The sequence below is a fragment of the Lonchura striata genome, chromosome 12 (genome assembly GCF_050655825.1).
Source record: "Lonchura striata isolate lonStrDom1 chromosome 12, ASM5065582v1, whole genome shotgun sequence".
NCBI lineage: Eukaryota > Metazoa > Chordata > Aves > Passeriformes > Estrildidae > Lonchura > Lonchura striata.
The window spans coordinates 3,181,177-3,195,417 of NC_140714.1; the positions used below are offsets into that span (position 1 = coordinate 3,181,177).

Below are 14,241 nucleotides of genomic sequence, written 5' to 3' on the forward strand. Positions count from 1 at the left end.
ATCTTTGAGGTAATTTTATATTCCAGTCGAAAATCTGTTTTGCCCAAAAGAGGTTTAAATGCTGTTTGCTTATGGTAAAAGATGTGGTGGAAACTCCAGCTGCAGGGGAGCATTCAGGGACTCCACGGGCAGTAGAACAGAGTCTTTGAAAAGCAAATTTTATGCAGAATTGTTGTTCAGAGGGATCCTTCCTCCAAGTCATCCATTTCTGGCTGCTGGTTGAGATACTGGATGAAAAGAGCCAAGAGTTTGTGAAGTTTATCTGAAGAATGTCTTCTCTCATAGTGCTATTTTTCAAAGATCTTAATAACTAAAAGATTTCCCAAACTCGGAATTATCTAATATGCCACTGCATTACATATCCTATATATCTCATAGGTCCAAACAGAATTATTTTGTTCAGTGAATTAACAACTTCATCTTTTCAGCCTGTGCTCCTAAATGATTCATATCCCTTTATATACAAATAATAAAATTATATACAGAGAATTCCTAGAATTAAATTTTATTGTTACAGTATTGTTATAGTATTTACAGCAGCTGAAATTTTTCTCCGTTAATGTGATTCTGGAATAACCAACAGCTGTTCTTAATGACACTATATATGTTCTGTGTGATGTTTGGACTCAAATATGCAGTGTGCTCCTCCTTAAGTGGATTTCCTGCAGTTTCTGGGGTTTATTAGGTTTATTAGGTTTATTCCCTTACTGCCACCTTTTCACCTGCCCAGTGGCTGCTGCTGCTTCAAAACCCAGTGGGGTTTTTGGGAGCAATTCCTGCCTGTGGTTCAGCTTGGGGATTGGCTCAAATTCACCTTTGCAGTGCCCAGCAGCTCCTGCTGGGAAAGGCCAGGACACAAAGCTCCAGGCAGCATTCCCAGCCCAGCTGCACCTTTGGAGGTGGCTGTCACTGATCCCACCCGAGGAACCTGCGGGGATCTCAGTGCAGAAAAGTCCAAAAACCAATGTCTGTGCTCCCTGCAGAGCCAACCAGGATCACCCTGGCACCTTCCAACATGGATGTCACCGTGGGGGAGAGCGTGGTGCTGCCCTGCCAGGTGCAGCACGATCCCCTGCTGGACATCAGCTTCACCTGGTACTTCAACGGGACCCTCACGGACTTCCAGAGGGACGCCTCGCACTTCGAGAAGGTTGGAGGGGTGAGCTGAAACCTCTTCTTCTCTTCTCTTCTCTTCTCTTCTCTTCTCTTCTCTTCTCTTCTCTTCTCTTCTCTTCTCTTCTCTTCTCTTCTCTTCTCTTCTCTTCTCTTCTCTTCTCTTCTCTTCTCTTCTCTTCTCTTCTCTTCTCTTCTCTTCCCTTCTCTTCCCTTCCCTTCCCTTCCCTTCCCTTCCCTTCCCTTCCCTTCCCTTCCCTTCCCTTCCCTTCCCTTCCCTTCCCTTCCCTTCCCTTCCCTTCCCTTCCCTTCCCTTCCCTTCCCTTCCCTTCCCTTCCCTTCCCTTCCCTTCCCTTCCCTTCCCTTCCCTTCTCTTCCCTCCCCTCCCCTCCCCTCCCTTCCCTTCCCTCCCCTCCATGAACAAACTCATTCCCATCTCCTTTACCGCCTCCTGCTGCTCCCCCAGTCCCTTGAGACTCTTCCCAAACCCCCACAAATAACTGAAATGCAGAGTTAACACTTTCCTGAGGTTTATTTCAAGCTAAACTCTTCTATTTGAAGCCCACCTCCCCTTTGGTGAGAGGTCTCAAATTGAGTTTGCTGAAATTTGTGTAGGATGTGATTGCATTCTCTGCTGGCGTTGGGCATTCCCTGAATATCCACTCCCAATCAAAGAGATGGATTTTAGATTGCTTTTGACTCAACTTTTAATTTATTGTAAGCAATCAGCACTGAATTGTCCTGCAAACAGCTTCCATCTGTGCTTTCACAGGAGACCAGGCACAGGCAGAATTGGCTTCAGCTTGTGTTGAATAAAGAATCGACACGTTGTAATGCTGAAACAAAGAAAAATAATCAAATGTTTTGAAAGGTTCATGGTTTTTTTCCAAGACTGAAATAAACTTCAGAGTCATGTCTTTGCCTTTCTCCCAAACTACTGTTTGCCTATGAATTAGTGGCCAAAATAGCTGAAAATACCTACAAATTAGGGTTCTGTCCTTGAAGAAAATGCTGATTGTCCAGAAAAATATATATAATTTAAAAATTAAAATCTGACCGAGGCGTTTTTCACCTGGAAAATTTGACTGGAACAGAGTTAAGGCAGTAATTGAGCTGACACAAAGAGATGTTTTTTAAAGGGACACTGTTTAGCAAAGGTTTAATATCAAGTTCTCTGTTCAGTGGTGCAGAAAACAAACATTGCACAAGGAGCCCTAACGTGATAGGAAGTTACAGTTTCATTCAGGTTTTATTTCTTTTCCCATGATCCAGGAAATAACCACATGCTGTGATCTGAGAGAGAACAATGAGGAAAAAAGACTAAAGATTAAATAAATACTCAGTGAATAGCAAAGAACAGAACTGGGGCTTGTAAAATGGGAAATGTAGCCTAGAATGTGCAACCTTTAAATGAAAGTGCTCACAATAACCTGGAGGATGGACTTAATTCAACTTTGTCTTTTACACATTTAAACTCCTTAAAAATCTGTCATGACTTGACTTACAAGTTCCAGATAAAAACTCCATTAATTCTCTCTAGAAATCAAATTGGTAATGGCCACAGAAAACACATTTTTCTCTTTTTAGGGCTTTGACACAAATGGTCACAGGGCACTGGGGTTAACTGAGGGTTCCAGGCAGGAGCTGCCTTCCCAGTATGAGCTCCCCACATTGGAGCTCATTTCTCCCAAAAAAGGGACATCACCTCCTGGTTTTTTGGGAAAATGCTCCCAGACAACAGGCACGGAGCTGCTGATGGGCAGGAATTTGCTGTCCTGTATTGTAGATGCAGGTGAACACAATGGGAAGAAATGCTGATGTCTGACTCAGTTCAGAAGGCTGAATGATTTCTTTATTATAACTATGCTAAAATACATTAATATACTATATAAAAGGAGGATACTAAAACTACATACTATTTTTTCTGACTCTTATCTCTAACACAACTCGTGACCCTCTCTGAGAGTCCAGCCCCAGTGGGTTGGATTGGCCACCAGCTCAAACAATCCTCACCAGAATCCAACCAAGCATCACCCCAGGTTAACAATTCTCCAAACACGTTCCACATAGGAAAAACAAGGAGCAGGAATAGAAATTGTTTTCTCTTTCATTTCTATCGTGCACCTCTATGAAAAATCCTGAGAGGGAGAGAAATGTGCTTGCCACAGTCCTGCAGTGCAGCTTTTGAGCAACCTCACATTTTTGTTGGATTTCTTTTCCCTTTCCAAAGGAAATACTGAACTGCAAGGGAGGAGTGTTGGCACTAATAAATGTTCTGTGTTCCCCAGAGTGCATCAGGGGATTTAATGATCAGGAACATCCAGCTGAAGCACAGTGGGAAGTACGTGTGCATGGTGAAGACAGAGGTGGACAGTGTGGCCTCTGCTGCCGACCTCATCGTGCGAGGTACATTCCATCCCAGCCCCAGCATCATGTTTTCCACCTCTTTTTAAATTACAGGCTATAGAAATAACTGATGGTGGAGGTTACAGAACCAATGCATGGTGTGAATGGGGTGATGAATGGCTGTGAGTTGAATTATTTCATTCTGACCTGCAGCTAGGGAGAATTACAGCTCAGGTTTTGGGTGAAGCCTGATTTTTCCCAGAGAAATGAGGAGCTGGAGGTTGTAATAGTGACTTCACATCTTTTTTCACTGCCAGTCCTTCAGGTCACTGCCAAGAGGGAACACGCTGGCAGCTCTGAGGCAGCTGGGGTTGCTGCCTCTGCAGACTGAGCTGCTGGGGACTCCAGAATCCTTCCTTTGAAACGGGCAATTCTGCCAGAGCCCAGGAGAGCCTTTGTCCCAGGCTTTAAAGCCTATAATGCAGGATTATTCATTTTCATTCCAAGCTGGAATGCTCACAGTTGAGCCACAACTGTGGCTTTCTTTGCTGATGCTACAGCTACATTTTTTTGCAAGCTAAAAGCTTGGATCTAGAAAAGCACATGATGTGATCAGCACTTACTCAATATATTTTAAAATATTTCAGATATTTTCTCACTGTTAATGCAGTGTTGCTCACTTCAACCCCCTTTGCTGATGCAGGTGAGACAAAACCCAACATTTTGGCCAGGAAATGCCCAGAATGAGGATTTTCCAGAAGGCAGCAGGAAGTTTGTCTGAATTGCTGCTTGGGGTGCTGGTCAGATGTGCTGAAAAATCGTTCCAGTGCCTTGTACAGTAAAGAAGCTGTAGGTAAAACACTTCCAGACTACAGAGATGTGTCTGTAGGTTAAAGAGGGCATTTAGGACTAAAGGAAAAGACATTGGAAAGACAGAGGGATGTACTGAACAAAGGTTCTTGGTAAAAAACCAAAATCCAGTCATCTGTTCTGCCATTGGCAGTATTTCAGCTTGAAATTATCAAAGTTAAGCTTAGTGAATGTAAAACTATAATTATGAGTGTTCTGATTTTGGTCTGCATTGTTCTCCTCCCCCCTGAGGAAGAAAAAAAATGGGAATCCATCCTGCTGGAAGTGATTCCCAGGGGTTCACCAACCTCTGCCTGGTTTCCCATCCCGTTCCAGGCTCTCCTGGGCCCCCCGAGCACGTGAGGGTGGTCGAGGTCACGGACACCACTGCCCAGATCTCCTGGCAGGAGGGCACGGACAACCACAGCCCCGTGACCACCTACAGCATCCAGGCCAGGACTCCCTTCTCCGTGGGCTGGCAGCGAGCCACCACAGGTGGGCACAGTTCCCAGCCCAGGCTCTGTGGGAATGGCTCTGGCATCATCTTCCTGAGCTCCCTTTTCCCTTTCTCTCCCCCAGTTCCGGATGTGATCGACGGGAAAACCTTCACAAGCACAGTAGTGGATTTAAATCCTTGGGTTGAATATGAATTTCGTGTAGTTGCCAGTAACAAAATAGGAGGTGGAGAGCCTAGTTTGCCCTCAGAAAAAGTAAGAACTGAAGAGGCAGGTTAGTGGGTCCTTCTATTTGTTTTTAATTCAAGAATCTTGAATGTTAACAAGGAAAAGGAGTGTTGGTATCTTTGGCTCTTTGCAAACAAGCTTGGAATTGCCATTGGATATAAAAACCTGAAACAAGTTTGTTCATATTTTTCCATTTAGCTGTGGGACAGTTTGTGTTGCATTACTGAACCACAGAAGCATAACATCTAAATCCATTTAAATCCATTTAAATCCATTTACTGTGGCAGAATCTGCCAGTTCAGGCAGTGCTGCAGAGTCTGAAGGTATTAATGGATGGAAAGAGGTTAATTTTGACAGGGATTTTTCATTCCTGGTGTTTGATGAGTGAAAACCTTCCATGTGACAAGCATGTGGCCCAGAAGAACCCATCAGTTATAAGCCCAGTTCACTTGGAATGAGGCTGTTCCCCAATTTATCTACATAACATCCCTGGAAGTGTTCGAGGGTGTGGAATTCAGAGCAACATGGTCCACTGGAAGGTGTCCTGGAACAAAATGATCTTTGGGGTCTGTTCCAACCCAAGCCATTCTCTGAGTTAACTCTGGAAAAATGAAGCTTGTCTCCAGTTTTTGGTAGTTCCTAACCACAGCAGCAGTGGTGTGACCTGCGAGCTGCTGAGGTTCTTCACAACTCAGAGGAGCCCCAGCCTGGCCCAGGAAAGGATCAGTGGGGCTCTCCAGTGCTTCCTACCCCTAAACCACTCCCCCTGATTGCAGAAGGAGTATGAATGTGGGTTAAATTCAGGGCATGAGGGTGATGTGGTGTGTTCTCCTGTCTCTGCCTTGTGCTGACATCTCTGCATTTCCTCCCACAGTTCCCGAAATTCCCCCGTCTGAGGTCAGCGGGGGAGGCGGCAGCAGGTCTGAGCTGGTCATAACGTGGGATGTAAGTGTGCTGGGGAGGAGTTCCCTTCTCAGAACGTCCTTTTTTTCCTTTCTGCTGTCTCTGAATTTCCCTGGCTGCAGCAGCAGCTTCTGCCCTGGGATGTGCACGTGCTCTGGGCCCTGTGTGATCTGAGCCCTGCACACTGGCCTTCGTTCCTGCATGTGTCCCTGGGCTGGGTGGAAATCCCCAGGGAATTCAGTTTGGCTGGGGTTGCTTCTGTTCTCAGACAAATGTTGATGCTGAAAAGGAGGCAGGAGGGCAGGGCAAGAGGGCCAAGCCAAAGAGTTGGGCTTTGCAGTGCAGGTTTGCAATTCTTGCTTTCCCATCATTAAATCTGGATGCACATGCTAACCATTTTCCATTTATATTATGTATCCCTTTCTTTTAATATTCTGTTCCTAGCATTGACTACTCTGTGTGGTTATCTAATCATAATGACATCAGAAGAAGGTTTCATCCACTCTATGAAGGTGGTATTGGATTCTTTAACAGCTGACCAAGCAATTATTTATTTTTTATGAACTGTGGATTGATGGAAGAAAAGCTGTATTTACTGAAGAGCATCTTGAAGCAGAATACTTAGTGAAAAACAGAGATTATACCTGAAAGTTGTTCTCTTCTTGAAAGGCAAACCTTAAAGCGGGTTGTAGGGATCACATTTTGCTGTTCTGTACCAGAGTTAATTGGCTGAGGGTTTCATGCTGTGTGCATCCTGTCATCATGTCCCTGAGTTTCCTCCTGCCAGCCTGCCCCGTGGCCTCACGGCTCCGTGTTGTTCTGTCCCAGCCCGTCCCTGAGGAGCTGCAGAACGGGGAGGGGTTCGGGTACGTGGTGGCCTTCCGCCCCTCGGGCACCACGACGTGGATCCAGACCGTGGTGACCTCTCCTGACGCGCCCAGATACGTCTTCAGGAACGAGAGCATCCTGCCCTTCTCGCCCTACGAGGTCAAAGTCGGCGTCTACAACAACAAGGGCGAGGGGCCCTTCAGCGCCGTGGCCACCGTGTTCTCAGCTGAGGAAGGTACAGCCTTGGGCTGCCCCAAAATTCCCCCGGCTCCCTCAGCACCTGGAGAGGCTGCCTGGAGCAGAGAAGGGGCAGAGCTAAAGGAATAAAGTGGAGATTTGTTAAAAAACCTTCACAGGACATACCTTGGGCAGTGCAAGAGCCCAGCCAGGGCTACACCCCAGATGGACCCCACGAATTCTCACACTTTTATAAATTTTAGTCCGTTTCCACATTGGGGTTCATTGTCCAATTCCAGCTCCGGGTGATGCAGTCCCACCCTCCCAGGTTGCCCCCCTCCATTCCCTGTTTGCACTTCTTGGGCTGAAGCTACAGCGGTGTCCCTGGTTCTGGGCTGGAAAAGGATTGTTCTGTGTGCCTGAGCTGGTTCTGGGCTGGAAAAGGATTGTTCTGTGTGCCTGAGCTGTGAGCAGAGCTGCTGACACTTTGTGTGGAGTTCAGAGTCACACCAGTACAGTGCAGGACTGGGAAATATGAAAATTCAAAATCAATTCCAGCAGGAATTCAAAATCAGTTCCAGCAGCAGCTCAGGGAAGGGAGGTGGGGTGGGATGAGGACAGGTTTCAGGTTTATTCCTGCTGTCACCTGTCCCGTGTTGATTTCCCAACACAGAGCCCAGCACAGCCCCCTCGGGAGTGTCTGCCACCAGCCTGTCCTCCTCGGCCATCCAGGTGTCCTGGACAGCCATCCCCTGGAAGATGAGCAATGGGAGGCTGCTGGGCTATGAGGTGAGTCTGTGGACATAAAAATATTTCAGTCGATCAACCCTATTTATTAGGTAAAATCCACTCCTCTTTGTAAAGGGCCATGGGGCAGAAGGGTCGTGCAGGCTGCAGCACACCCACACAGATTCACCCCAAATCTTGCTCTTCCTGCCCCACCTACAGCCAGGAGAAGGACAATTTTTTTTCTATCTTTGTTAGAAAAACCCAACTTTGTTCTGTGGGGTTTTGCTTCTTGTGCTGATAGATAGTCACATGTCTGGCATAACTCCAAGCTAACATTTTTTTCAGAATTAGATTTACTTTCAAAGAAACTTCTTTATAAGGTACATTTTTCTGAGCTTGTTTCCTTCTTAATGAAGTAATGGTTTTCTTCTTGTCATTCTTTAGTTCAAGCAAGATCTAATATTTCAATTGCCTTTTTCCTGCAGTCACAACTGAAAAGAGCAGCAAGCGTGAGAAGCAGATGGATAAGAGTTTTTTGGGTTTTTTGCACAGTAAACATATTTCTGAAACTTTAATGTATTTCTACCTTTTTCAGCTGAAGTGAAAAAAAAATGCACTTAAAAAAGTCTAGCACAACACCGTGGGTGAACAGCCCCTTCCATGCAAGTTTTAAATGCTTTGGTTTTCATCTCCTAGGTTAGGTACTGGAATAAAGGCCAAAAAGAAGAATCTTCAAACAGAGTAAAAGCAGCAGGGAATGAGACATCAATAAAAATTACGGGGTTGAGGAGCAACTTGGCTTATTACACAGCTGTGCGTGCCTACAACAGCGCTGGAGCAGGGCCCTTCAGTGCCACTGTCAATGCCACCACCAAAAAGCCACGTGAGTACCCCACTTTGGAGTGGCCAGAGGCATAGATGGAGTGGCAGCACTGTCTAGGTGTCTGCTAAGGAAGGCAGGAGCCTCCCCTAAATGGGGAAAAAAAAATGTAGACACCCTCCCTCTGAATTGTTAAAAATTTGAAATTAAGGGGGGCTCTCAGGCAAAAATATGGGAGCAGGAATAACAGTTCTTTATTAGGGAAGGAAATAAAATATAAAATAAACAATGCAGTGAACCAAAACAACACTGACAGAGTCGGAATACAACCTGACACCCTGTTGGTCAGGGTGTTGGTGGCAGTTTAATTGGGAATTGTGGCTGGAGTCCTCCAGGAGTGTCAGGTGTGGTTCTCTTGGAGCAGTTATCCTGTAGAACAGGGTGCAGTTTTCCTCTGAAGATGCAGTGGAAGAAGCAGCTGTTCCTTTGGGAAATCCAGTGCAGGAAAAGCCGTGCTGCTGTCCCAAAAACCCAGATTATATCCAGGTAGGAATGCTTGTCTCCTCCCTCTGGGCAGAGCATCCCACAATGGGATGTTACAGTTCTTATCAGTCACCAGTGACATTCAATAGCTCATTATCAGCACGTGTCTGCCCTGAGTTGTGGAAGAGATAAGGAAAAACTGCCTAATTAACACAAGATAACTACCCTACAGATGGCAAATGGAATATATCTTGCCTTTCAAGCATTTAGAGGGTAAAAAAAAGCAGTGGAATTCCTGGGAATCACAGCCTGAGTGACCTAAATTTCCACCAAGCACAGAGCTTCCACATTCCTCTTCAGCAGGGTGGGTAAATCCCAGCCATGCCAGGGGAGGCCAAGGAAGATCTGTAATTTCTGCACTGAGCCTTTGTTATGCTGCTAATGACTGGAAGAAATTGAAAAGAAAAATCTCTGTTATTTAGAAGGAAAAAAAAAAAAAAAGAGAGACTTGTTGAATTTTTCAGCGTTCTATAACATATTTATAAGTTCTCTAGGGCATGGGTTTTGAAATGCAATGAACCTCATGGAGTTCATGCAAAACAATCCTTCATGTCCACTGTTTCCCCTTGAACAAATTGCACAAGAGGCCACTCTGCTGCTGCTACTGCAAAATTAAGCTGGAGAACAGCGTGTCAAAGGCTGCACTAATTTTTCTACAAGTGGAAATATTTTTAGTGTGCTCCTCCGTGGTAATACAGCTCGAAATCAGGGTCATCAGTCTCAAAGTGTTTCTGTCAGAGGCACAAGAACATACAATTAAATCTGTCTGAAGGGTCAAATTCCCTGCAATATTCATTAACATCCCCCGAGCAGACAGAGTTGTAGCATTAATATTATGAAATAAGCTAGTTTATCAGAAATTATTCTATGCAAAAATGAGTGTCAGTCTGTCACTGAGGACTAAACCAACTCAGATTTGCCAGAGTTTTAATATATTATATGCACAATTACCATGAACTGGCTGATCTGAAGTGACTCACTGCCTGCAGCCTGGACAGGACATGGGAAAAGGAATTTTTTTCTAATTAATCATCTTTGTGGCTGCTCACTAGAGGTGGTGCCAGGCTGGTTAGCTCAGGGATTTTCAGTCCTTTTTTAGTGTGCCCCCTGCTTTTGGGATGTGTGACTGAGAGCTGGACAAGCCCCTGATGCCAGTGGTGTGAGCAGGATCTGGATCAGGCCCTTGGGCAAGATGCTGCTGTTTGGAATAATTAAAAAGGAAAATTAATGGCATTATGTCCATGGATCTTTCTGGTGAGTAAGGAGAGCAAAAGCATGTAATGTCAGTGTGAAGATTTTGATAAATTAGTTGAATTGCTGAGAGAAATAATTCTCCATGCTACTGCAGTAGAAAAAAGTGATTTTTCATTCAAATGTGTAATTTTTAATCAATCCCAGTTTGTGATTTAATTTGAATATTCGTGATCGGTGTGGTTTTCACTGTGAAGGGTTTGCATTCTCCCACAGGACCTGCCAGGTACATCTCAGAAACTCTTTCCCATATCAAACACAAACAGTTCTACTGGCGGTGGATTTCAAAATTGAAAGTATACCTTTGCTTTAAAATTTGAAATATGCATATTTACAGCCCAGAATAACAAGTGGAGGTTTAAATATTGCTATGCAAAATGCCAAGTGGGTGGGGAAGACTTGGCTAAGTTGTAACAATTATTTCATATTTCGAAAGTCTTAAAATAAAACCCAATGTTCTGTCCATCATCTCCTAATTCTGGGAGGAGTTCCTGCCTGGGAGCAGCTTTCAGCTCCTGAGCAGCTCAGAAATCCCTGCAGCTCCTTGGACATGTCCTGATGTGACTTGATGGATCAGGACCTGCCACAAATGAAGTTCTGAGCACTGACGATTGCTGGAGATTTTGGTCTCTGCAGCAAATGGAGCTTCTGAATCCCACAGACAGAGGCTTACAGTTTTTATAGATAATTACTCTTCTTTTTTTTTTTTTTTTCCACTTGTCATCTTAATATTTTGTTGTGGATTTCAGGGATGACTCATTTCCTTTGAAATTCAGCTGTAATATCTCAGTGTGAAAACGATTCATACATGCTGTAACACTTCATTCTAAGGAGTGAAACAATCTCCTCTTACATTTACAAGAAGTGGTTATTATTAGAACATCAGGTTAAATCTTCCTCAGTACACAGAACACGACAAATAGTGGAAAAAATAGCTGTGGGTGGTTGGTTGACTTTGAAATATTTTTTTTTTAAGTGTCAGGAGTTTTTTTCTGTTTTTTGAGTATAATCAGGTGGGTTTTGATCTGAGTGCTTATGGGAAGAAGACAGAGAACTTCCTGTGTGAGAGAATTGAAAAGAGGAGGGGGGGGATAAAGGAAAAAACCCATAAGTACATGGATACAAGTGTTCAAAACCACTCTGAGTGTAAAACTGGAACCTACTCTCAAATCACAGCTCAGTCCATCTAAGCAGCAGTTGCCTCCACTAGGTGACAGCAGCAGTAAATTGTTTTCCTTAACACATTTAGGAAAGATTTTAATCATTGATTTGTGTCACTGCAGGACCCATTTTCTGGGAAACCAACCTGAGGTGTTTGAGGAGGTTTGGCAGCTCCAAGGTGCACGAGGGGGCAGAGCCCAAAGCATGCAGCTGCTTTGCAAATAACAGGCTTGGGTTGCTAATGAACCAAAAATCCCTGCAGATTTCCGTGGCCAAAGCCCACTTTTGGCACAGGCTCACTTCAGAACCACAACTCGAGTTGGAAGAGCCAACAGACAAAAAAGACCTGCAAATATTTTCCATAACAAACATCTTAAAGTAAATCAACATAGTGGGTAAATTTGAATAATCACTGAGACTAAATTTGTCTAAAACTCTATTGTGAAGAATTTTCTTAATCTTGGCACTGTACTAAACCTAGAAATTATCTGTTACCATCATTAGAGTTTGTTCTTCATCACCCATTGTTTGTAATAAAATAGTTTGTACAAAATAGTTTGTGATTAATCACCCATGTCCTAAGGCACATGCTTCTGTCTGGCTGTATTGAATGAAGGACCAGCAACAGATATTTCAACTTCAGAAACAACATTTGTGTGCCGTTTTGGCTTTTTCCTTCCTTGTTTTTCGAATTTAGCCTCTGAACCATAACGTGCACAGAGAGGAGCCTGCACTGGGGTTGGTTTTGCATCCCAAGTGCAGTGGCAGCCAATTACCTGAGCAGCTGAATCAGTCACCAATGGCAATTCAATTAAAGTCCTGCTTTTGTCGTGTGCTTGAAGCCCCCAGCCAACCTCCAGGGAACGTGGTGTGGAACGTCACCGACTCCAGGGTTGTGCTGAGCTGGGAGGAGGTCAGAGCCATGGACAACGAGTCCGAGGTCACGGGGTACAAGGTCAGTGGGGACAGAGCTGGGAACAGCCCAGAGCTGGGATTTCTTGTCTGTCCATTTCTCGAGGTCGGGACTGAAGTCATTTCAGACAGTATTCCATGTTTGGACTCGGGTGTTTCTTATTCCTTGTCTATGTTACAGCCTCACTGCCTTGCGTTTTCATCAGCAAGGCACAGAATGGCTAACTAACTCTTGTTACAGGGTCTTCTAAAACTAAAATATCCAGTTAAGAAAGAACACCTAGATTACTTTCCCTTTTAACCCAATAATTAATCCCTCGAAGCCTGCACTGTGGACTTTTCTGTCCAATCACAAAACATCACCCAAACCCATGGAGAAGAAGGAAGAAGAAGGTGAAGAAGAACAACCTGCCTCCACCCTAAAACCTTCATCTTGCTTCATATTTATTTCTAGATTCTAAAATCCCAAACTCTTAAGTTTTCCACCCTGTGATGTTACAGACTTTTAACCAACTCCACACCCATAATCCCAGTGCTATTAATCAATTTTAAAAGCCTGTTCCATGACCTCAGGTCAAATGTAGTGTTCTCTTGTAGGTCTGTGTTTTTAAGCACGGAAAGTTTCAAATTCTCAGCATCTAGAATTCCAGCACTTGTCTGTTTGCATGCACAATCCCACCCCTAAAGCATTTCACTGGGGTCTCCTTTTTAGGGATTTTAAATGGTATTCTGACAGTGTCTCACCATTAATGTCCTCTAATCCCTTTTCCTGCCCGTGCTGGCATTGCTCAGCTCGTGGGATGCCACCCACACCTGGATCTGAGAACATTTAAACACTTACCAATCCATAACTCTTAATTTAAATGTGTAATGGATAAAACTTTGAAAGAAATAAATAACATACAGCCTGATGGATGCAGCTTCCATTGCTGGCCAGGTGTATTTATTACATTTATTATATATTATCACATATATTAAACTGATACTATTAAACCTTTCTTCTCTTACCTGCTGTGGGCCATGTTCATTTCTCTGATAGAAATTACCCAGTTACACCTGCTCTAAATCTGATCAGCACACAAATGTAGAAGTGCTTTAAAATGTCATGCAAAGTGTGTGCAAAAGAGCAGCTGAGGATGCTCCTGCTAAGCTCTGTACAGCTGAATCCGCATGATATATTCCTGAATAAAAGATTTAGGCTGAAGATCTCATCACTCACCGAGTTTTATTGGCAAGAAGTACATGTTTACAGCTTGTTCCAGTGTCCCACCACCCATTATTTCATCTTGTAAAAAAAATAGTACATAATATGTATTGGCATCCGTTGTGCCATTTTAAATCATATCTGGAATAAAAGGTGAAAAAGGTTTTAAAATGAATGAGAAATTAATTCTTTTTTTTTTTAACAAAAAAACATTCAAAAAAATGGTTTTGAACATCTCAAAATGTTCAAATCTTTGAACATTTTTGAATCAGTGTTCAAAAGAGAACACTTGATTGATGTTCCCTTCTTCCCTTAAATACAATTCCGCCCTGGAATATTAACCAAAAATCAGATCTTTCCTTTCATCCCATCGCTTCCAAAAGCTGAAAGCTTGTTTGCTGGGGGCAGGGCAGGGGCTGAGGGTGTGCTGTGTTGCAGGTTCTGTACAGGACCAGCAGCCAGAGCCGGGTGGAGGAGCTGACCACGGCCACGACCACGGCCGAGCTGTGGCTGCAGCTCAAGGACGATTATTTCATCGAGGTCAGGGCCACCACGGAGGGGGGAGATGGCAGCAGCAGCGAGCAGATCCTCATCCCCAGACTAGCCAGTAGGTTGAACCACTTCATTTTGTCCCAGCTTGTCTTTGCTTCCTTTGTTGATGGGGGGAAAATTCTTAAAATTAACGCTTAGACGTTTTTGTGGTAATAAGGTAATAAAAAGGA

The 14,241-nt window shown here is 44.0% G+C and overlaps 1 protein-coding gene across 5 annotated transcripts in view; it reads left to right on the forward strand.

The window, feature by feature from the left end:
- LOC110475079 (contactin-3) overlaps positions 1 to 14,241 on the forward strand; it is a 103,688-nt gene that overhangs the window by 87,150 nt on the left and 2,297 nt on the right. For 4 of the 5 annotated variants that reach the window (XM_077786187.2, XM_021538960.4, XM_085590291.1 and 1 more), the window contains 10 exons: positions 984 to 1,159; positions 3,402 to 3,519; positions 4,645 to 4,803; positions 4,888 to 5,037; positions 5,866 to 5,936; positions 6,723 to 6,957; positions 7,573 to 7,688; positions 8,325 to 8,511; positions 12,246 to 12,358; positions 13,958 to 14,126. In XM_077786187.2, the coding sequence (XP_077642313.2) occupies positions 984 to 1,159; positions 3,402 to 3,519; positions 4,645 to 4,803; positions 4,888 to 5,037; positions 5,866 to 5,936; positions 6,723 to 6,957; positions 7,573 to 7,688; positions 8,325 to 8,511; positions 12,246 to 12,358; positions 13,958 to 14,126 (1,494 nt within the window). The remainder of the gene's footprint in view (positions 1 to 983; positions 1,160 to 3,401; positions 3,520 to 4,644; positions 4,804 to 4,887; positions 5,038 to 5,865; positions 5,937 to 6,722; positions 6,958 to 7,572; positions 7,689 to 8,324; positions 8,512 to 12,245; positions 12,359 to 13,957; positions 14,127 to 14,241) is intronic. The other variant, XM_085590292.1, reaches the window with a different exon arrangement.